Source organism: Lacerta agilis, chromosome 4, assembly GCF_009819535.1.
Source record: "Lacerta agilis isolate rLacAgi1 chromosome 4, rLacAgi1.pri, whole genome shotgun sequence".
Taxonomy (NCBI): domain Eukaryota; kingdom Metazoa; phylum Chordata; class Lepidosauria; order Squamata; family Lacertidae; genus Lacerta; species Lacerta agilis.
In genome coordinates this window covers 46,941,536-46,964,741 of record NC_046315.1, presented here as the reverse complement: position 1 = coordinate 46,964,741, position 23,206 = coordinate 46,941,536, and the positions used below count along the sequence as shown (strand labels likewise).

The 23,206-nt window shown below is 37.6% G+C and overlaps 1 protein-coding gene across 4 annotated transcripts in view; it reads right to left on the bottom strand.

The window, feature by feature from the left end:
- Positions 1–23,206, bottom strand: part of NCAM2 (neural cell adhesion molecule 2) — a 197,496-nt gene that overhangs the window by 9,363 nt on the left and 164,927 nt on the right. Inside the window, exon 16 of one of the 4 annotated variants that reach the window (XM_033146864.1) lies at positions 9,811–10,392. The exons of 2 other annotated variants lie outside the window; for them this stretch is intronic. In XM_033146864.1, the coding sequence (XP_033002755.1) occupies positions 10,271–10,392 (122 nt within the window). In that variant the 3' untranslated portion in view covers positions 9,811–10,270. Of the gene's footprint in view, positions 1–9,810; positions 10,393–23,206 lie in introns of those variants that run through there. One more of the 4 variants, XM_033146865.1, reaches the window with a different exon arrangement.

Here is a 23,206-nt window from a genome sequence, read left to right as displayed (position 1 = left end):
AGTCCTTATTCTAGCCCTCTTGGAAATCCTTTACCACATAACTGGAGACAGATTTTGAGCACCCAACTCTCAACTAAATATGTCCAGTGTGCAAAAAGCAAAATAAACCAAAGCATACTCCTTTTTCATGAAAAAAGCTCAGATTTTTTTTTATTTTTCTATCCCCCTAAAGGGGGGGGGGCGGCAACTTTTTAGAATTTTCTCCACCACTTTCTTTTGGTGACCACCATCATAGAGCTTGAGCTACTGTTACAAAAATTTCTACAGAGAAAATGAAAGCCTTTGCAGAAAGCAGAATAAGGAGGGGTGGTTTTGCAAAGTAATGCAATTATGAACCAAACATACATCAAATTGTAAAGAAAGGAAATAAAATATTGAATTTTATGGGCAACAGTCTGTGCAATGAAAATCTCAAATCTCAATTGATCACATATTTTCATACTTAATTCCAGTGCAATTGTGAATGCAACATTTTGCAAGCTAGTCACAGATTTTAAAATAGTGGGCTGTATACAAATGTGCTGTTTTGGATCCTGTGTTTATTTTGATGCACATTTGTCAAAAATGTACTGGTTCCACAATTCTATCACTTTCAAATATGAATAGCTTTTCATAAATGAAAATGGCATGCCTTATCTATGGTCCTGTCAAGTTAAATATATATAAAAAATTGCCATCACTACACCAAGTTCAATAAGATTTTCTCAAACTTTTGAATGTGTTATCACTCCCAACCCTTTTAATTACAAATATGTTAACTATGACAGAGATCTTTGTTCTGAAATATTCCATCAAAGCAGAATCAGACAAATGAGATGACATGTGAAAATTAGTATTAACAGGTCATACCCATCAATATATAGCAGAGGTAGCCAACATGGCTCCTTCTATATGTAATTAGATTAAAACTTCCAACATCTCTGATCATTGGCCATGCTGGTGAGGCTGATGGGAGTTCTAATAACACCTGTAGGACACCACAAAGCTGTATTTTAACGTATAGCATTTTTAAAAATGATTCTGACTGCCTGTGGTTGCAGGAAACTAGCTGCATGTGACAACTTGGAGCTCAGATGGGCAGTGCATCCAATGAGTTCAATACTTCAGGAAGTCAAGTAAATTATGTGGACCATTCATTACCTGCACTGGTCTATTCTTCTGTTTTAGTTTAGAAAAAGAGAGCCTTTATGTAATCTGTTTTAATATTTACCTGCATGGGAATAAAGGATTATATCCAATGCTAGTATTACTCAGAATAAGCTCATTGAAATGCATTTGTTAATGGTGTTCATTAGTTTGAATGTGTCTACTCTGAGTTGAACTAGCATTGCCTACAGCCCATAATTACTAATTTTAAAAGATGCCGAAATCACCATGACTTTCATTTCAAATGATGGTTCAGTAAATGGAAATGGAATACAAACAATATTTCTTCCTGGTCCCAGTTTATTTCAGTTTGAAATAGTAGATATTGAAGACCAAGGTGAAAGTATTACCAACAAAATCTCAGGGTGGTGAATCTATATAGCTTGTCAGACACTGTGCCCTCCTTGGATTACTAGTAGGATTTTTTTTTTAATATGATTAATGAATTATCAGAGTATAAATTAATTAAGCAGTTGCTAAGTGCTATTCCTCATGTGTTATTTTCCTCTGCACATCAATATGTAGGAATGAGAATAGGGGAAGGGAATCTTCACCCTTGGGACTGAATCAAGCTTTCCTGGCATAATAGGCCCTTGGGATTGTTCCTCGGATTGTTTTGTCTAGGAGGAGCACCACATGCTGGTCACCCCCACTCCCATGATGCTTTAAGGCAGGTCTCTGACTTAAGACAGAACAAGTATACACAAGTTTAATAAGGAAGCAGGCACTTGTGCAGCTCTTTTGAAAAATTCTACCAGAATCACAGGCCTGAAATTCTTATGTTGCATGGCATAGCACCTTTCCCCTCTTGCTGCTGCCATGTGTACAGCCAAGTTTGAACTGATGCATATATGTCACACTGCCACAATATTATTGGTATATCTACTAGGGCTACATCCCAGATTTGACCAAATCACAACCCAAGTCAACCTGAATCAGGTGGGTCTCAGCTTTGGTTGATTTGAAGTTGAGGCCGAAGTATAATTGATAGATTGTTTTTATTGTTAATATGAGCTGACAATTTTGCTTGGTTTTTTAAATGTTATACTCTCTCTCACACACACATACATATACATGCACACAACCTGAACACTATTATGTTTTACTGAAAGATCTTAATGATAAGCTTGGTTCTATGTCCACTGTAAAGATGCAGTGTGCCTCTGAATATCAATTTCTAGGCATTACAAATGGATTAAGGTCATGTTTGTGGGTTTCCCATAGGCATCTGGCTAGTCACTGTGAGAACTAAATGCTGAACTAGACTGTTCTTATAGCTACATTACATTTGGTACGGTTCAGAATAAGAAGAATTGTTATACAATTAACTGTGATGTGGAAACGTGTGAATTAGAACAACAGTATCTTATATAATTAAAGAAACTACTGCTAAATGAATGTTACATCACTTTTCTTTATTACAAAAATGGTGTAAAGATTACATAAAACAAAATGGACATTAAACAAGTAATGAAAGACGTGCATAAGGTTACATAGGTTTTTGACATTACACTTGGGAAGATTTTGTGGGACATTACACTTACAATGCACACACTTGTTTTAAGGAAAATATATGAGACATGACAGTAACCATCAGTGTGTACTAAAAGCCATCGAGACAGAATGTCAATGGGACATGAATTAATGAATAAAGAGTTACACAGTGCTTCATAAACTACTTTAAAACTATATATTTCTACATTTGGAAAGAGTTTTGTTTTGAAATAGCATTCCAGAGAAGATATTTAGCATGGACAGTTTCTTTCTCACACACACACCCCTACACCCCACACCCACACCTAAATCATGGCTTATTGGGAATGAGAAGCAGTGACCCATGAACTTTAAAACCACAGTTCCCCATTACATCTGACCTTGGGGAACTGTGGTTTGCTCCAACCAAAGCTAGTTAAAGCAAACTGGGATCAAACTGTGGTTTATGTGATCATTTGAACCAGGCTAGACTAGCTTAACCAGCTGTTGGGAACCTTTGGTGCCCCAACGTTGCTGAAATACAACTCCCATCATCCATTACCACTGACCATACTTGCTGGTGCAGTTGGGAGCTGTAGTACAGAAGCATCTTGAAGGCCAGAGGTTCCTCACATCTGCTTTAAGTGAACCAGACATATGCTTGATATCCTTGATTTATCTTTCATGTGTTACAATTCAAATATGATTAGTAACTAAAAGAAAATAACAAAATAATGTTAAGACCAACTTTATATCAAATAAAAGAAATTATTTTACAACCTGCAAATATACATTCCTGTAATTTGATTACTGAAATAAAACGTTTACATTAATGGACAGCAACATGTTTATGTATCCAGAACTTTAATTATACAAAACTGAGTAATGCTAAGTAGACGTCTTTTAAAGATTATGAAATACAAGAACAAAAAAAATGCTAACTGATTCTAAGATCGATACACAATGCTCAATTTATTTCAATGTGTCTACTCTGGGCATGGCTGAAGCTGAATATCATGCACAGTTTGGAACTTTGTGAATTAGTGGGTGCTTTAGTGAGGGTAGCTGTATTGCTGCCTAGAGATTTAGATTTAGATGATGCCCTACTTGTCACACCTTTAAATTCTTAAAGAATTGATGTGGCCCTCTAATTAAAAAAATCCCATAAAATATGTTGCAATAATTAGAGACATGTTATTACTTACTCACATAGTACTTACTATTTAGTTAAAAGCCTGTGAAAGGATCAGATTGTGGTAATAGCCTCTGGACTCACACCATCCATCTCTTTCCCCTTTCCCCAACCTATTTCCGCTTCCTTTGCTTCAGCACCTCCCCTTCACAACTCAGTCTCTGTTTCATGGCTCTCCATCCCTCATTCAGCACCTTTGCACTGAAGTTTCTGCCCTTCATTTGAGCACTCAGATGTTTAGCTTCCCATTCCAGAGTCACAACATCACATCACCTTCTCCCTCCTCCCTAATATTTTTCAGTGTTGCGATAGGACAGAGCTGGACCAGGAGCTGTGAATATGATCCTGCCCCTTGTTTTGTCCACAGGGAAAGCCTCACTGAAAGATGACAAGAGAAGGTGTAGGGACTCTTCACCTCAGGGATGCCAACTTGGGCTCCAGGTTATGGATTCCCAATGGCACCTGCAACATAACATGACATCATGGTGTCATGATGTCATGTTAATCAGCGCACTGCAGTGGAGCTTCTGAGGCCTTGTAGGGTCTCAGACGCTTTGGAGATCATGCCCAAGGCCTCCAACGACCTCCAATGTGACTTCTGGTTTGTACTGGAAGTTGTGTTGGAAGGCCTGGTTGGGCCTCCAATGTGACTTTGGAAACCAGAGGTCACATCAGAGCTCACAGTGTGTGGGTACCAAGCACCCAGAAAAAAATTGTTGATGACAAGCACCTAGGGCACCCTATACTTGGCGCCTATGCTTCACAAGAAGGTTGGCAGTTCGAAACCCATGAAGGGGTGAACTCCTATTGCTCAGTCCCAGCTTCTGCCCACCTAGCAGTTCGAAAGCATGTCAAAGTGCAAGTAGATAAATAGGTACCGCTCCGGCGGGAAGGTAAACAGCATTTCCGTGCGCTGCTCTGGTTCACCAGAAGCGGCCTTGTCATGCTGGCCACATGACCCAGAAGCTGTACGCTGGCTCCCTCAGCCAGTAACGTGAGATGAGTGCCGCAACCGAGAGTTGGACACGACTGGACCTTATGGTCAGGGGTCCCTTTACCTTTACCTATGCTTCACCTACTTTCAGTCTGAATGGTCAATGTAAAGGGTAATACAGCTAATTCTGCCCCCAAACCTACCCACTGAAGTGTTCCTTTCCAAATAAGATCTCTCACATGTTTCCAGTGTTGTCTCTTTGGTAAGAAAGAGTTAGGCTGCTGCTGCCTTGCTTCCAGGTATTTTTTTGAGAGTTCACTTCCCTGGTGTAACTGAGAAGCCATTTCATAGTAGCAAGACAATAGGGAGAAATAAGGGCTTAAACCATCTAGAACAAGCAATTGTTGCTGCTTGTTAGTGCCCATATAGACTAATAGCTGTAATAAGGAGGGACCAATGCAGATATATGGTAGCAATCCCCTCTGTTTCTCTATATATCCTATAGTATGCTTTCTCTATGTTCCATTTATATATGGTACTTCACTAGTCCAGTGGGCATGGCTCTTTATACTTGTTTGGAGACATGCAATTTCAAGCTCTTATTAGAATCAACAATGCTATAGGCAGTCATTGCTGACTGATTAGACAAATTATATGGGAAAATTTATTTATTCATTTATTAAAATATTTCTAGAGCATTATTCATACACAGCAGTAAGGTAGTATACAAAAAAAGCAGAATTACAATAAAATTGCAATTAAAATAAGGTCTTTTTTTTAAAAAAAACAACCCCAATTGGCATTAGAAGCCAGCAGAATCCTTAAAAAAAGCATTTTCATCTAGTGCCAACATTACATCAATATATGTGCTTCCTGCAACTCACAGAGAAGGTGGTTTCACAGGGAGGGTGACCTTTGAACAGGCCCTCTCTCTGTCAGTTGTGGAACAACCTAATATGTTTCTGAACATCTGTATATGATATAGCCCAAGTCATTCCTTCCAGATGTGACTACTGGCCACATGCTGGCTGGGGCTGGTGAAAGTTGCAGGCAACATCTGGAAGGCACAACATTGGCCACCCCACCTTAAAATTCACAGTTCTATTTTAAGTTCTATTGTTGTTATATTTCTATAAGATCCATAGTAGGCTTACATTAACATGACGTGCAGATTGTAGAAGGAAAGGATGCTAACTAACAGCAACATCTAGTATCTAAATGATTATTTACTCATTAATTTTGACAGGCCACTTAACTGACAGGCTTCAATTCATCAAGATGTTTAGGCTTATGCATATTTAAAGCATATACACTAGCAGAGAGGATATGCACATGGTTAATGCCTAATGCAGATTCCCAACACATTAATAAAGGTTTTAGGAATGAAGAAAGTGTATATAAAATAACATATCAATTGTAGCTCATTAATGTTTTGAAGTTGCAAAACAGTTGCTAGCTATTATTTGCTAAATTATAAATTGGCTAGTGAAGTTCCCAATATGAATGATATTTTGAATGATACCCATAAAAATAATCTGAAATAGAACATTTACTTTCCTGAATACAATACATAAGTGGATATCACTGACCATTGAGAAGTTTCAATCTTATGTTCTGTATTTGAAGCACAGATTGAATGATAAGGTTATTACTACCCCACAAATTTCATATGATTTATTTTTGCCTTTAGAAAAAAAATGTATTCCCTGGTATATTAAAAACATAAGAAAATTATAGACCTACCTATAGTAGCTACTGAATCATGAGACCTATTAGATGGCCAAAGGTAACAAGTGTAAATTGTCTGACTATGTAAAATGGAATTATTTAATATGTAAAAAATGATTAATTTAAAGAAATATCTAGTTTTCTTTATAGAAAGCTCTGGTTGATGCAAGAAAGACTGAGCAAATCTCTGAGTGGCCAAAATTAAAATTTTATATAGGAAAACCAGACAGAGATGTCCTTTTGCCCTATTCTGGAATCACCAGCAAGATACATATGAAATAAAAGTAAATAATCAGACTAATAAGCTATCACTATTGTCATAGGATATCATGTATCTCATATAATATTATGTTTTTCAGAACTGAAAACATCACCCCAGTAGCTCTTTGGGGAACCATTGGACTTGCAGATGTTGCTAAACAGCAAACCCCCATCAGCCCTAGCAAACATGGGCAATGGCCAGGGATTATGAGAGTTGTAGTTGTAGAATCTGGAGAGCCAAAGATTTCCCACACCTGCATTAGAGAAGCATTTGGATTTGCTATTAACCATGATAACTTAGAAATGTATATTACTTTAGCAACTAAGGGCAAGGGGAGAGTAATCAAAGTTCCCATTTGTGTGGACATCTGATCACTTGCTCATGTTCAGAGAAGAGAGAGCTGTTGATGGTGCTAGAGAAGATGGCTAGGTTCTGCCTCCATAGTTGGAGGCAGCATTGCTTCTGGGTACCAGTTCCTGGAAACCACTGGAGGGGAGAGTGCTCTTGTTCTCAAACCCCTGCTTGCTGGTTTCCCAGAGGCATATGGTTGGCCGCTGTGAGACAGGATGCTGGACTTGATGGACCATTGGCCTGATCCAGCAGGCTCTTCTTATGTTTATGCTATATTTATGTGAAATAAACTACTGTGTGTGTGTGTGTGTGTGTGTGTGTGTGTGTGTGTGTGAAAACAAAATAAAATTTTCTTTCCAGTAGCACCTTAGAGACCAACTAAGTTTGTTCTTGCTATGAGCTTTCATGTGCATGTACACTTCTTCAGTGTGTGTGTGTGTGTGTGTGTAGAAGTTATAATTGTGGATATCATGGAGAATATTCTACTCCAAAAGTTTTTAACGTGGAGGCATTCCTACCAAACATGAATAAATGAACCAAGATTTCCACCTCCAATGTTCTGGAGAGGTTGCATTAAGTATGAATGTTGAATGTGTAAGCTTATGTCTAGAGTCAATGGATAGAACAAGCACTGTTAGACATACAACTGGATAAGTGTTTAATGTTTCTTGTATCTGTATTTGATTAAAAACCAATAAAATTGTGAAAAGAAGTTATAAATATGGATGGGATGTGGTTTATCTTGGGCGAGTACTTCCAAAAATTATCTATTTCAAGCAATGCCAATTATTTAATTATCCCAATACATTAATGAAATGGCAAACTAAAATAAATACTTTAATGAAGCCAAACAAGAGATTACACCCTACATTGTTGCCTTAAGGGGGATAGGCTGGCATTACTGTATATCGCTGATTATTTTTATGCTTGTCAGTTGAAGGATTTATCAGGAAGCATCATGGCAAGAAATGGAACCAATTTTAGTCCTTAACCTATTATAAGTTTGGAAATAATAACTGATATACAGTAAGGGTAAAATGGAAGGGGAGAATCATATCCTCAGAACAGTCCACTTGCTGCTTCCAGATGTAATCCAAATTTCATAAAGTAACATTTCAGAGGTGGAAAGCTCCACATGACTTTACTGATAGCTTTAAGAAGTGAAGATATGAAAGCTGACTAATGCTATTCTGTTCCCCTGTTGATTTCCATATTTGTGAATATTACACAGAGTCTGAAAATGTGTTTTTCACACTGTTTTAGAGAAAGAAGTTCCTTTGGTGGAGAGGAGGTGCAAATCTTGCTTTATACCTTTTTCAAGTAAATGAGAGCATAGCATACCATAATTGCCACATAATAAAACGGGAAGTAATTTCCAGAGTGCTGAATCCACGTGGGAAAAGTGCTGCTTTCCCAAGGGTAATAGAAATTTTTCCTCCATCAATAGGAACAGATGTGACACAGGTGAAATGAGGCATATTGATATCTCAGTTCTGATGCTGTCGAGTGACATAACTACAGAAATTATACAATAAGAGCTGTGGCCTTTGGGTTATTATTTAAATTTAGATATAAATTTCACATAGAGATACTGAATAGTCTGAAACAGAATCCAATCATGAATCAGAGTTTTATTAGAGGTTTGTTATATGGTAGTTTAAAATCATCAGGTATTATAATTATTTATCTGTGATCTTTACTTCAATATGTATTTCTAGATATATGTTTTAATGTGTTATTCCTTTATATTAGCTGAACATTTATATGTATTTATATGAAAGAATATGTTTTACCCTTAATACATAAAAAGAAAGGCATTTCCCTATAAATTGATCCCTGTCATTCCAATAATTTACATACTAATAAGGCCAGTGATATAAAATATTGCCTATTACTGTGTTATTTGAATGATCTAATATCTAATATCTAATATCTATTATTATTAGATATTAGATATTATTATTAGATATTAGATATCTAATATCTAATCTGGCAGATGTATTGAAAAGTAACAACATTTGGTGTAAAATTATTAACTGTCTCATATGGGAATGATTATTATTTAAAAAAAAATTGTAAAGAAGTATTAGTTAAGGCAGGAATGGCTGCATTTTACCTACAATAAATAGTATATTTTACTCTCAGTCTTGGGACGGTATTATGAGAGAGGTTTTAGTTGTCTAAAGAACTGTGATAGGAAGGAAAAATTGAAAAGGATTGCCTAGGGAACTTACAAAGCCTACAGAGGTACGAAATGGCTGCTTGTTTGTTTTTGAATATATATATAAATCTAAACTATGTTAAAATATATATTAGGCAAAAATGCTCTGGTCTGAAGTTCTGCATGCATTCCAATATGTTTCTGTGGGTTTCCCCATTGATTATAATGTCAGAAATAACATTGTACAGGGATGTATAAACAGGTTCTCCCTGACAGCACAGTGAATGGAAAAGCACAGGTAGGGACAGTAAAACTCTTTATGGGTATTTGAGAGGTCCCAACTATTTTAATAGTCCTTTAGAAAGGGCTGAACTTCACCACTTTGCTTTAAAAACAAAAACAAACAATGTCATAAGAAATAACAAAGAGAATATAAATACATCTTAATAAAGGCACAGCAATATGCATAGTGGCATATATGAAACCAAAGTATTCTAATAGACTATTCAAGTCATGTGATAAAATTGAACTACAGGTACAGGTCAACCCATGGCCCCATGAATAACTATGCTTGTGGTTGCTGCTGCTGTTGTTTTGCAAAGAAACATAATTGAGACAGAACGGCAACATTTTTCTCCAAACCATGCTATAAGTAGCTAATCATTTTGTGTGTTTGCCATAAGATTGAAACTGTTTCCTCAAGTGATGCCAAGAATCTATCATTTTGAACTGAATCTACTTCTATACCATGAAGATTCTACATTCAAATTGCATATGCATGAAATACAAAATATGATTTAAGCATCACTTGTGAAAACATTCTTAGGGTTTCCCCAGTGAAAAAAGCCACTCGTAAGGAACATTCATTCATGCATAGTTTCTTCAGTTGCTTTCATGTTGATGTAATTTAACAAAAGTTTTAAAGGAGCTCCAGAAAGTCCAATAGTATCCAGGTCTGTTATTTCCCCTTAAATAGGAAGTTCACAGAAAGAAAGAAAAACCTTGTATAATGTTCTGCATGGTTCACCACCAATATGAAAACGTGCACAATAGACTTATGACTATAAGGAAAACAAAACCAGCAGCATTCAGCTGCCGTGACTGGCATCCATTTCCACCTTTACGGGCTTCGCAGCAGGTATCTGCTTTGATGAAGATTGATAAAAATCAGAAGTGTAAGAAAAAAATTGACAAAAATGAAAAAAAAATATTATAAAATGTGAAAAAAGAAAATTAAAAGGAAACAGTGATAGTGAGAAGAAAAAAGAGAAAAAATAATTAATGCAATATTTATACAATGTCAAAGACATTTACTTAAACCAATTACTTTAAAATGTTGAAAATGTAGGTAAATGAAGGGCCCTTTTTTAAAAAACGTGAAACAAATATCATCTGAAGTAGGAGGAATTACCAGGTTAAGATACTGAATATACTTTCAGTAAAAGTGCACCATAAGAGCCCTAGGACAACAAATATGAATTTCAGGTAGAACCACACCACTGATAATCCCATTTTAGTCCTTCTAGCTATATTATTAGACAAGCCAAGATGCCATGTTATCACAATATTGCTGATCAGTGTACTACTCAGATACATCTGAACCCAATCAAAATCTGATATGTTTGGCAAGGAGCAAGACTGCAATGGAACAAAGTAGCCTCCCATTCACCAACATTTAATACCCTGCCAAGGTGCAGGCAATAGCATTACGAGTCATCAAGTTGCCTTCAGCTTATCTGCAGTACATACTAATTAGATACAGTTCTTTCTGTTCTGTTACTTTGGAAGTGCTGAGTGGCTATGCATTTTTCATCTTTTAAAGTGTTGGTAGAAATCCTATTGAAGTGGCTGAGCTATAAATCAGTTTGACATGTCTTGCTATACTGTGCAAGTTCCACATGCAATGTATATGGATGGTGGTGGCATGTATGAAACCCAAAGCTCTATCATATGAATGACATTATCTGATTGGTAATAGCAAAATACCATTCATCCATTCATGCTATGTAAGAAATAAGTTGCACTGGGAAATAAAAAATGTTATTCAGGTTCAGCATAGGGCCACAGAAATATATGGCCATATGTAACTCAAGTCCATTAAATGTAATCCATCTTCCTCCCAATGAAGTACACTACACCAGTTCTAGCCATGTCTACTCAGAAATAACTCTTATTGAATCAAATGAAGCTTATTCCCAAGTATGTAGGGCTATGATTGCAGCCTAAGTGTCTTTGATACCTCCAGTCTTTGATCAAAGAGCAGAATTGGGGAAGAACAAATGGAGGATGAACGTTCTCTTCCTGTGCTCTACAAATCACCAGTGGAGCAGAAATGGTGGGTGAATGGAAGTATATATTAGTTCTGCATTAATATTATTACTTGTCTTTTAAACAGTTTCACAATGAGAGAAAATAATTACATCAGATCCAGGACTAGGTTTGCTCCAGTTCTGGGAGCATGATGGGGACAGCTTCATGCTCAAACATAAATGTTCCCATCACCATTTTTTACATTAGTGCTCCAGTGTTGGAGAGAAACTGGCTCTGAACTTTTCCACAACACATAGAGGAAGCTTCTGATTTCATACCTCCTTCTCCAAGGGAGATCCTATAGATCAGGCATGTCCAACAGGTAGATCATGATCTACCAGTAGATCACTGGACGTCTGTGGTAGATCATGGGCCCCCCCAAAGAAGCTGAACAACTGTGGCTCCCCTAAAAAAAAAAAAAGCTCAACATTTTACCTCCTCCCTGAAAAAACTCAACAACTTTGACCCGAATCCTTCCTTAGAAAAGCTCAACAACTTTGACTTGAACCTGGTAGATCACTGCCAGTTTTTAACTCTGTGAGTAGATCACAGTCTGATGGGAGTTATAGATCCAACACTCCTATCATTATAATCATATACCGTGGAACCCCAGGTTACGCACGTGATCCGTTCCGGGTCGCCATGCATAACGTGGGCGTGCGTATCCCGAACGCACATACAAACCCCCAAACCCAGAAGTAGCGTGATTTGAGCGCTTCTGCGCATGCACGAAGTGCACAGAAGTGTTCTGCGCATCCGGGGTGTGTGCGCGCTCCGGAAACGCTTCCGGGTTGCGGGCGTTCTTAACCCAAACATATGCAACATGGAGAGTGCACAACCTGGGGTATGACTGTATAGCAAATGCAACTAATAGAATTTTGTTTGCCTCTATCCTACAGGACTTTAAATGTAAGATTTCTAAGTAATTCATGTTGGGTTTCTGACTTTCTGCTGCTCTGTCTGGCCAATAGCCATGTTTCACCTTAGCCTTCTCACATTCCATTGAAAATTACTCCAGATGCCTCTGGATCAACACATTAGCTTCTGAGGCATCAGCCTATTTTTATGGGGAGGGTGACATGCTGCTCAGAAGAAGTATGCAGTTCCCAGCAGGCATGCTCCACTTAGCCTGGCCTATACTACTTTCCCCAACTACTTTTTTTCTATTAGAGTAGAAAGAAATTGGAAGCTGCTGTGATACAGATAGTACATCTCTCCAAGAAGGGCTTGAAGTGAGGTTAAGAACATAATAATAGTCTGCTAGATCAGGCCAATTGCCCATCTAGTCTAGCATCCTGTTATCACAGTGCCAACTAGATGCCTGTGGCAAACCAGCAAGCAGAACACGAGCACAAGAGCACTCTCTCCTCCTGTGGTTTCCAGCAACTGGTATTTGGAAGCATTGCTGCCTCCAACTGTGGAGGCAGAGCATAGCCATCATAGCTGGTAGCCATGGATAGCCCTCTTCTCCATGAATTTGCCTAATCGTTTTAAAGACATCCAAGTTGTTTGCCATCACTGCCTCCTAGGGGAATGAGTTCCATAGCTTGACTAGCTAGCTACTATGACTCCCAGGTTTCACTCCTGCTCTGTCACTTCCAGTTCAAACCCCTTAAATTAAGATTTTTTTGGGTCCAACATGCATCACTTTACACTTGTTTACATTGCATAGCATTTGCAATTTTACTGCTCATTCACTCACTTTGGATAGGTCCTTTTGGAGTTATTCAAATTCTCTTTTTTTAATTTGACAACCCTGAACAATTTAGTGTCAGCAGCAAACTTAGCCACCTGACTGCTTACTCCTAACTCTGGATCTCTAGGATATCTCAGTGGTTGAGCAAAGGCACTTCCTAGACATCTCTCAGATGACAGCAACAAGGAGTAACATTGCACAACCCAACAGCATTGATCGGACCTCTGTTTCTGAGGCAGTAGATACCACATCTGAGAAATAGGAAGAAATGGCTACTACACAGTTTTCTTGCTTTGAAATGTCCTCTACTTTTGAACTGAGGTGGTGCTTTCCAAATTATTTAACAATCTGACCAGCTTAATATTGAGGGTTTAAAATAAAGGAGCACAAAAAGGAAAGATAGCAGTGTTGGTCCATAAGAAAAATTACACACTCCATAGTAGGGCAATAATTTTATTAGGTCAAGAAAAATATCACAAAATAGGGTCAATTTAATTATTGTGTGATTTTCTCCTAATAAACACATTTCTCTATGCAGTACATGTTTTGAAGTGAAAATATCCTAATATAATCCATTTTGTACGATCCTTGCTAATATAGTCATTTTTATGCACAATTGTTCCTAACAAACTCATTTTTAATTAGTTGGAGAACTGAGTTGAAAAAGTCAGATAAGGACGAATTTCAAAGAATAGTTGTGTCTCAATTCCCATAGTATTTCAGAAACTGGGAATTTGATAAATTTGCCTTTAAATGTGAACTGAATTCTCCAAACCCATCCCTAGAAAGAACCATATAATTTACCCACTTATAGTTCTTACAGAGCATACTAGTGTGGCAATGTAACTACTGCACTGTGGATGCTGTAACATGTTGAGCAGTAATAGGACAGAGAGGAAGAAGCAGAGCTGATTGTCAAGATTTCTTTCCCATACAGAGACCCACAATGGTTTCTTAAACCAGGTTCTGTTTGGCAGGTTCTAATCACAATATCCATTGTTTGATAAACAGACCTTAATAACCTGTATTCTTTGGCTCACCACTGAAGTTTGCACTCAAACTTCCTCCCTTGGGTACCTCTCTTTCACAGGTCTTCATCTCACAATTATCTCAATGTGCCTATGCTGGCAAAAGATGGCTAGAGCTTATCATTAATCTGTACTGGCTCATGGAAGCCCCAATTGTTTCTACAATTCAGCTGAGCTGTGCAAAGAACAGTAACATGACTGAAGCTGTGTACATGTTACCATTGGTTTTGAAGATGAGTAGTACATGATGTTAGCCACAATTGATATGTAACTTGTAGTTTCTGAAAAATACTCTTTAATTTTTTTATTAAAGCTCTTTCATAATGCAACAAAATAAAAGCAACCAATCTAAATACCTGTAAAAACAAAAGTGAGATATATATAGAGAGAGAGAGAGAGAAACACCAAAGGAAAACGAAAAAGAATGGAAGAAAATGAAAAAGGAAGAAAAACATAAAGGATTTTGATTTTCTGTCTGTCAGTTACATAAAATAAATAATTCAAAATAGACATTCTAGAATGACATCCAACTGAACTACTTTCTGTTAGGCATACCCCCCCCAAAAAAAAATCTTCTGACCCAAATGTCTCAAATTAATTCATTTTCCTTTTCACACAAAAAGTTCAACAGTGGTTCTCTAATTCTTGTTATTAATAAAAGTCTGCAAAGGTTTTATCCAAACAAATGTATCAACTTTTTCTTCAATAACTTCAACTACCATTCCCCTATTAAACAATAATAACATTCCATATTTGTCCACATAAGACTCTTTCTGCTGTGATCATATATTAAAATTATATTGCATAGTTTTATTTATTTATTATGTATTCATCAATTCAAACCCAGTTCAGTTTCTTCCATTTCCTGTTGAATTTGCCATGGTTCTGCATCTTGATTTTTAAAAATTACCCTTCTGTTTACACTTAATTCTGCTCAAGATCAGAACTCCAGCATTTGACTGTTTCATTTCTCTAAACTCCTGTGTGAAGGGCTTCTTCTCTTTCACCATCCCTGCGTCCACCTCTACAATTTCACCCTCTTCTGGCAATCCTCTATCTATATTGTTCTGTGAAGTCTCTGTGTCATATTCAATTCTGCTTTCCGTTTCATCCTTCTCTGGTCTGCTTTCATTCACCATTTCATCAATCTTAGCTCTAATCACTTTCATTTGCTCATCAAACATTTCCTGAAGGATGCCAACAGTCAATGGAATGTCCAACAATGTATTTGTGAAACTGAATGTTCTTAATCTTATTAACAACTCAGTCACATGCCTTCTTCACCTTAAGATCTTAACGGCACTATCTCTTATCAAAACACATTCCTTTCCAAAGGAGCAGGTATGAAGTGGCAAAATGACTATCGATTTCAAGGCAACATTTCATCAAGAAAACAGAATTAAAAATAATAAAATAAACATTATCAGCACTCAGAACTCCCTTGATCTTTTAAAACTTTATTGGTTCAAACAATTGGAGCACTTTTTTCTGCCTTAAGCCCTTGAACGATCAACTTCTTAAAGTAGCTCACACACCAGATATAATTTCCACTGGCAGCCAGAAATCTTTCTCAGTCATAAATTATAACTGCTTCAGATATCGTTTGAAAATGGGAGGCTTTTCAGGCTCATGCCCATCAGGGCTCTTACATGGCTTTTGGGCAAAATGTTGATTCTTCTGCTCATAAGTTGCCCATCCATGTTCAGGGTCCCAGGAGCTGACAGCTTCTCAGTCGCCCAGTGTAGAAAATGGCCTTTTCAGAGTATCAGACGTTAACCCCCTGTTCACTCTTATCTCTAGATTACTTCTGGACCCACAGCTGTTTCTTGAGGCTCAGGTGGCCTCGCTAGCATGGTGTAGCTTCTGTTAGGTTTGGCCAGTGGCCCAGCTGCACCCTTACTTTGACAAGGATAGCCTAGCTTCTGTTGGCCCAAAAACAAAACAAAACCTCAAAAAAGCTCAAAAACTTTTCTGTTTTTTGAAACATGGCACCCTGGGACAGGCCTTTTCTGTGGTAGCCCCCCCCCCCATTTTTAGAATGTTCTCCCAGGGAGGCTCAACTGGCACCTCATAATATATTTTGGTGCCAGGCAAAAACTTCTCTCTTCAAACAGGCCTTTGGCTGATTAATACTCTATGACCTTTCAAATGTTTTTGTGGGAGAGGTGTTATTGGTTTGTTTTTATTATCAGTTTTGTTTTATTATGTATTCTTCTGTTCTCATTTCATATGTTTGTGTTGTGAACCACCCTGTGATCTTCAGATGAAGGGCAGTATACAAATTTAATTATTATTATTAATATTTTACTGAATCTATATTGAATCCTCATTGTATCACAAACATTCTGCCCCATGATGAAGAGAACATATCTGTGTCCTTGGGTACACTCTTTGGACCTTAGACAATGTACTTAAAACTAGGGGAATATCTATCTTTCTACATGATCAATGCTAAATTCCAGCCAAAAGAGTCTATACTGCTATAATATGATAGCCCACTTCAAATATCTAAAGGGCAACCACATGGATGACGTAGGAAGCTTGTTTTCTGTTTCTCCAGAGGTAGGACTTGAACCCATAGATTCAAATTAAATGAGATGAGTTTCTGCCTGAACATTAGGAAGAACTTTCTGGCAGTAAAAGCTATTCAACAGTGCAATGGACTCTATTGGGAAGCTGTGTGCTCTCCTTCACTGGAGGTTTCTTAAATAAAGGTTAGATGACCAGCTCTCAGGGATTTTTAAATCTGTGATTCCTGTATTGCAGGGGATTGGACTAGATGATTCTGTGTAACTTCCAACTATAATTATTTGATTCTATGCCAGGCAGGGCTGCCAAGATGTGGATACAGAAGATACTGATTTACAAGACCTGCAGTCAGCAGGGGTGCTGGACTCTGAGATTCCATTTAAAAAAGAGGTGCTAGACCTCCCAGAAGGGAAGATATGAAGCAAACATGGAGGCAAATCTCTAAGTGATTTCTGTGAGATGACCTGTCAGTCTGGCTGCTCACATCTTTCAGTGATTACAGGCAATGAGTGAAGTCAGAGCTGTGACTGATTAGTGAATTGTTTGGACACCAAGAAATAGGAACACCTGTGTTCCTAAAGAACTGTTGCTTTCACTCCCTGCCTCCTTCTGTTTAATTTTCTAGTTCCTGAAGACTCACTCCACAGTTCTAAAGACCTCATTTCCCCATGTGTTCTGCTGTCCTTCCTTTCTTCTTAAGCAACTTTTCTGTGGTGGTTCATCTGAAAATAGGCACTGCCTAGAAGTTATTTTGTGCAAGTTACTTAAACAAATTTTCTTTTCAAAAAATGAAGGACATTAGAAGGAGAAGCAAAACAGGAGAGGATAAATCACACAGTCTGGGGGAAAGCTACTGTGTAAGCACACTAGAAATATATTGATATATAGGGTTTAATGCAAAATACAGGGGAACAGTCTTATCATAATTTTACCATAACTTATGATAAATGGAATAAAACCAAGTATATCATACATGCATAATTTGTTTAAATACTAAAATTACTCATTAAATATTTGGAAGTTCATAGTTACAAGCATTTTATGATGGTTCTAGATTGCAGAAAAGAAGTGCCTAAAATGCAGGTCCACTTGTTGTTGGGCATATTCATTCTTCAGGACTGGGATGTCTTATAGCTACTTCAGTCCACATTTGAGAACAATGCCATAATAGCTTTAATTATGTAAAGGTAAATTACTTAGGGCAGTAATACAAAGTGATGTGTTCTCTTATTTTTTCCCGAGGAGCTAATTAATGTTGAAAAAGTGCTGATGTTGCAAAAATATCGTAATTTAATTTCAATTTGGGTAACATAGTTGTGATGATGATGATGATGATGATGATGATGAGATTTACATTTTGCTTGGTGCAGAAAACTATCTGCCCCTGGGTATAACATTCCCAGCAGCTATTTTCACAAGTGTAGGAAATGCAAAAAAGGTTGCACTTACCCCAAACTGTTGTTCATTGATCAGGTCCTCTATGCAGTCACACACATAGAACCACACATATACAAGTCACAGATTCTAGAGCTCTAAACAGGCCCAAAGGTGCTCGGGTCCCTTTTTGACTGATGGGTTTTGACCTAGTGGACATGTGCTGTCAGGCAGGCTAGGCATCTTTCTCCTCACTGCTCAGTTCCTTCCTGACAACCAAGGCCCTTTACAGTGATGAAGGCAGAAATCACATGTGTTCCATTTGATATTACCACCCCAAAAAACAAAAGTTACACATATGTGCATTCTTCTTTTCTACTTTTCATCCATGTTCATTCCCACATAGTGACAACTGATGACCTAGGCAAGGTCGTAAGTGTTTTCAGGAGTAAAAAGCCTGAAAGGCTGCTTTTCACGAGGCTGCAGTCAGTCTTTGCTCAAACACTGGAGATAATGTTTGAGAGAGAGTTCACACAGGAGCTTTGCACAGATCTGGAATATGGTCCACTGGAATGTGCCAATATGAGAAGCATACCACATCTTGATAAAAAAATAATAAAATTGAGATGTAAAGGATCATATCATCATGCTCCTTTACACTGTGGAATTACGACTGTTATATTTATTGGAATTCTCTTCTTGAAAGTATCCACTTTAAATTGCCCTTCGGTTTAGTTGTACACTAGCTGTTCCCCTAAAAACATGCAGATAGAATACAAAGGACTAACATAATTTGGTCCAGAATCTCCAGAATGGGCTCCCTCTTTGATATCTTGTGCTCTGCTAGGGCAAGGAGAAACACTTCCTTATCTTGCCAAGATAAATCTAGAACAGAAAGGAGTACAGAACCCATTGTCATTTGTTCTAAAGGTTTAGAGCTAAATGCCCAGCAGAGTTTGATTCCCCCTTCATTCCATCAAAATCTGGCTTTCTTTCCTTTGGACATGAATCTGCTGGGCAACTAACTGTTTTGTTCTGGAGGACAGTGAACTGAGTCATTTTGAGAGCGCCTCTAAATCCTGAAGTGATTTCTGGGGTGATCACACAAGAGGTTGTGTGATTTTAACTGCCTCAGCTACTTTCAGTTTCCAGTGAAGATTCATTTGTAATTCCTATTTACGTAGCACAAGGCTGTGTAACTTGAGAAATAATATCACTCTTTTAAGAAAGAATTACTGTAAGGACAGAGGAGATGTCAGTAGTAATCACTCTAGAGTGAGTCTTTTTCTACTCACTTCCCTAATTCCCATTTACTCTTTGATGGTCTATAAGTGTTTATCTGTGAGTCATCAGAGTGTCAGTCCCTTCATGGAACATGTGCACCTCACTGCATTGCTACTGCAGCTATTCTTGTAATATGGAAAGAGCATCTGGCTCAGGAAATTCCAAATCAGCATCATCTGTTCAGCCATAAAAATGTTCTAGCAAATAACTGGAGATCTTGTTGATCCAGTCTGCAGATGCACCAAATGGTAGAGTGTTCATCTTTGGCCCTGTTTACTTTGAAGTTTTATCTCTGAAGCAGACAGTATCACTTGATTTCAGCAAAAGACACTCCTGGGTCTATTTGTCAAATGAACATTTTTGCTTCTCTTTCATGCTCTTTAAGGCGACATCGCCATGAGTTTTCAGTAGGTTGTCATTAATTGTATGGCACCATCCTTCATCCCGTTTTCTACTGCACTGAGAATAAGTCACACTCCAGGGGTGCACGTAGGTCAGTAATGCTTTAAACAAATCTCCATTCAACATCATATACTTTCTTCATCAATTATTTCACTGTGTGGATCTTTCAATTACACACAGTTCTGGGTTATGGGGCAACTTGTGCTGCAGTTAAACAGTTTAAATTCAGCACTGGGAAACTGAGGCCAATTATTACTGACTTTATTTGGTATGCCATATTTTGAGAATGTTAACTACACAGCCATCACTGAGGAGATGCCTCTGGCATATAGTGAATATATATATTGGGGTACAATAAATGTAATTATTAAGTGCATCTTGGAATTTCAAGTCAAGCCATCCCTTCCTTTGTGGCATTGGGTGAGAATTTAGTGCCTGCTCTTGCAATCAAGCACCTTCCAAAATTATCCCATCTACAATTCCTGTAGTCTCTCACCCAGAGATCACAGCTATGTTTATTTTCTAGCTTTCTCATATGACTGCTTCCTCTAGAATTCTCAGTGAACAAGCCTTCTTTTTCAATTTCCATTTCCATTTCTTGTTTATTGTTTTGTATGCTACAGGGAGTGAATCCTGCATGGGCCTGCAGCTCAGGTTCAGAGATCTTACCAGCTTTCAATATAGAGTTTAAATTTCCAGAAATAGCATCTAAAATATACATTTAACTGTCATGCAGGTGCAACATTCAACTCTACTTTTGCATTTTTGTCATTTGTTGAATCCCAAAATGTGGTATAAGGAGTTTGCGATCTGCTTAATTCTGGGCAGTTTACACAGATATACTGTACTGATAAAATAAGATTCCCATCAACTATTTGTTGATTTCTGTGTATCTTGTTTGTGCAGCAATCAGATTTATTAGGAAGATTTGCACACCATCTCTTAATCAGGTTTCAAAAAGTGGCTTATAATAGGCTACATAAATTAAAAAAAAACCCAGGAACCCTTGTTCCTTAGGCTAATGCAGAGGCCAGTGCTCTTCTGATAGCTAGACACAATATGATCTTTTGCTTCCTGTGATGTTCTTCCTAGGAGAGCGAAGGAGCAGCATCTCATTGGTCTTTGTTTCTTTGGTTAATGAGAGGACATAATGGCATTCCCTTTGCTTCTGCACTCCCAGTTTCATATTCATATGTCAGGCATTCTCAAAATAGATTTGTGTATCTGCAGACTGTGCTCCTTGCTGAGGTGATGATACATCCACCTGATATTTTGACACACATCCTGGAATCATATATTCTCAAAAGTGCTGCTTTTGTGGTAAATTATATGCGTATTTCACCCAATAATTTAACTTTCCCAGAAAATGCTGTACTTCTTTGTTTAACTAAAGCAATGGCATCAGTTCAGGACCCTGAACGAAGCTTCCTCTTGTTCATTTCAATCTCTTTGGTGGAGAGCAAATCTGCTACAAAAGTCAACTCAGTAATGGCAAGCACACTTTTTATCAATTCAGTTATATACTTTCAGTTCAGGTAATTAGTAATTGAATTAATAGGGGGTCTCATTGGCTCTTCCAACCTGAATAGTGAATTAATTACACTTTCAGGTGAATTTAGCATTTTGGCGTGTGTGTTTACTGCTTTTTGTCACCCTGCAGATCTTGAGAGTCTTTTACAGAATCAAGACTTCCTCATGAGAAAGCTTCTCTTGTGGCACATTGTCTGCATTTACACATTAATGTTAAACAGTGGTTTAGCATTATGAGGATGAGCTACAATAAGCAATGAACTCATGTACACACAGGTCCAGCAGTACATCCCCAGGAAATTGTTTGTTAGGTGAATGTTTGCATGACAAGCTGATTATTTCCATTTTTCTTATGGGAAGATTCATAAACCATGACTTGTCTAAACTCCCTCCCTCCCTGGCAAAAGCAAAAAAAGTAAGGAAGTGGGAACTTCAACTGTTCAGATATCTGAATCCGCTGCTGGTGTAATGAGGTTTGGGTATCATTCTTTGTTTCAGATAACTGAGATTTCAGATAATGAGCATTCCGATTTACTCCCTTCCCCTGGTGGAGTCTTGAGGAGTATGGAAGCTTTTGCATCTGTTTTACATTATCTTAGTGTTGCATCCCAAACCTAAAATGTGGCAAACTAAATATGGTTTATTGAAACAAGCCTGCTCCATATCAAATGATTTGAAACAAAATAATAAAAATAAAAATCCTCCCAGTAGCACCTTAGAGACCAAATAAGTTTGTTCTTGGTATGAGCTTTCGTGTGCATGCACACTTCTTCAGATACACTGAAACTGAAGCAACCAGACCCTTATATAAAGTGGGAGGTTGGGGTGGGGTATTACTCAGAAGGGTGGTGGAATGGGTGATTGGCTGATAGGTGTGGAAAACCTGATGACGACTGTTAACGACTGTAATTGATCTTACAGGAAAAAGCAGGGCTAAAAATAGCTTTATCATGTATAATGAGATAAGAAATCCAATGTCTCTATTCAGACCAGGTATCTCCGTGGTTTTAAGTTTGGTAATTAGTTGCAATTGAGCAACTTCTCTTTGCAGTCTATTTCTGACAATTCTTTTGTAATAAGAAAGCTACTTTGAGATCTTGTATAGAATGTCCTGGGAGATTGAAGTGTTCTCCTACTGGTTCTCTGTCTTGATTTGAATGATTTGAAGTTGGTTTGTTTCTATGATAGTTTGTTTTTTTAAAAGGTGCATTTATTTATTAATTCAATAACTGCCTTTCATCCATAGATCTCAGTGCGGTTCATAGCATAAACATACAAGATAAAAACACAAATAAATAATGAAACAAGAATGAAACAATAACTCCCCCTTTCCCCAACCCCTCCCACAAACACATTTAAAAGATACAGGGTGGTTGAAGATAAATGTTTTTGCCCTGGCACCTGAAAGTGTGTGTGTGTGTATAATGTTTTCATTAAAGGTTTCTTGGTTTACAAAAGTATGTGCAATGTCTCTTTTTTCAAGTTACATTTTCTACAGATCAGTTTCATTTGTTGAGACATTAGTGTTACATTTAAAGGTCTATAATTAAGGAGCCCAATTATAGAGAACGGTGTCAAAAATTAAGCCAGCTCTTAATACAGTTGCCATGTATTGTATTATAATAAATAATTCATATTGAAATGGGTCTTTACTTCAGCTTAAATTCTTCAAACTACCGTAAGCAGTGAATGTTTATATCATTCATAGGATCAAGTACCGTGCAGGAATTTGAACTCCTCCCCCCTCCTTGTTACTGTTGGAAAAAGTTTGTTCCAGCCTTAATTATATCCCTGATAAGGCACTAC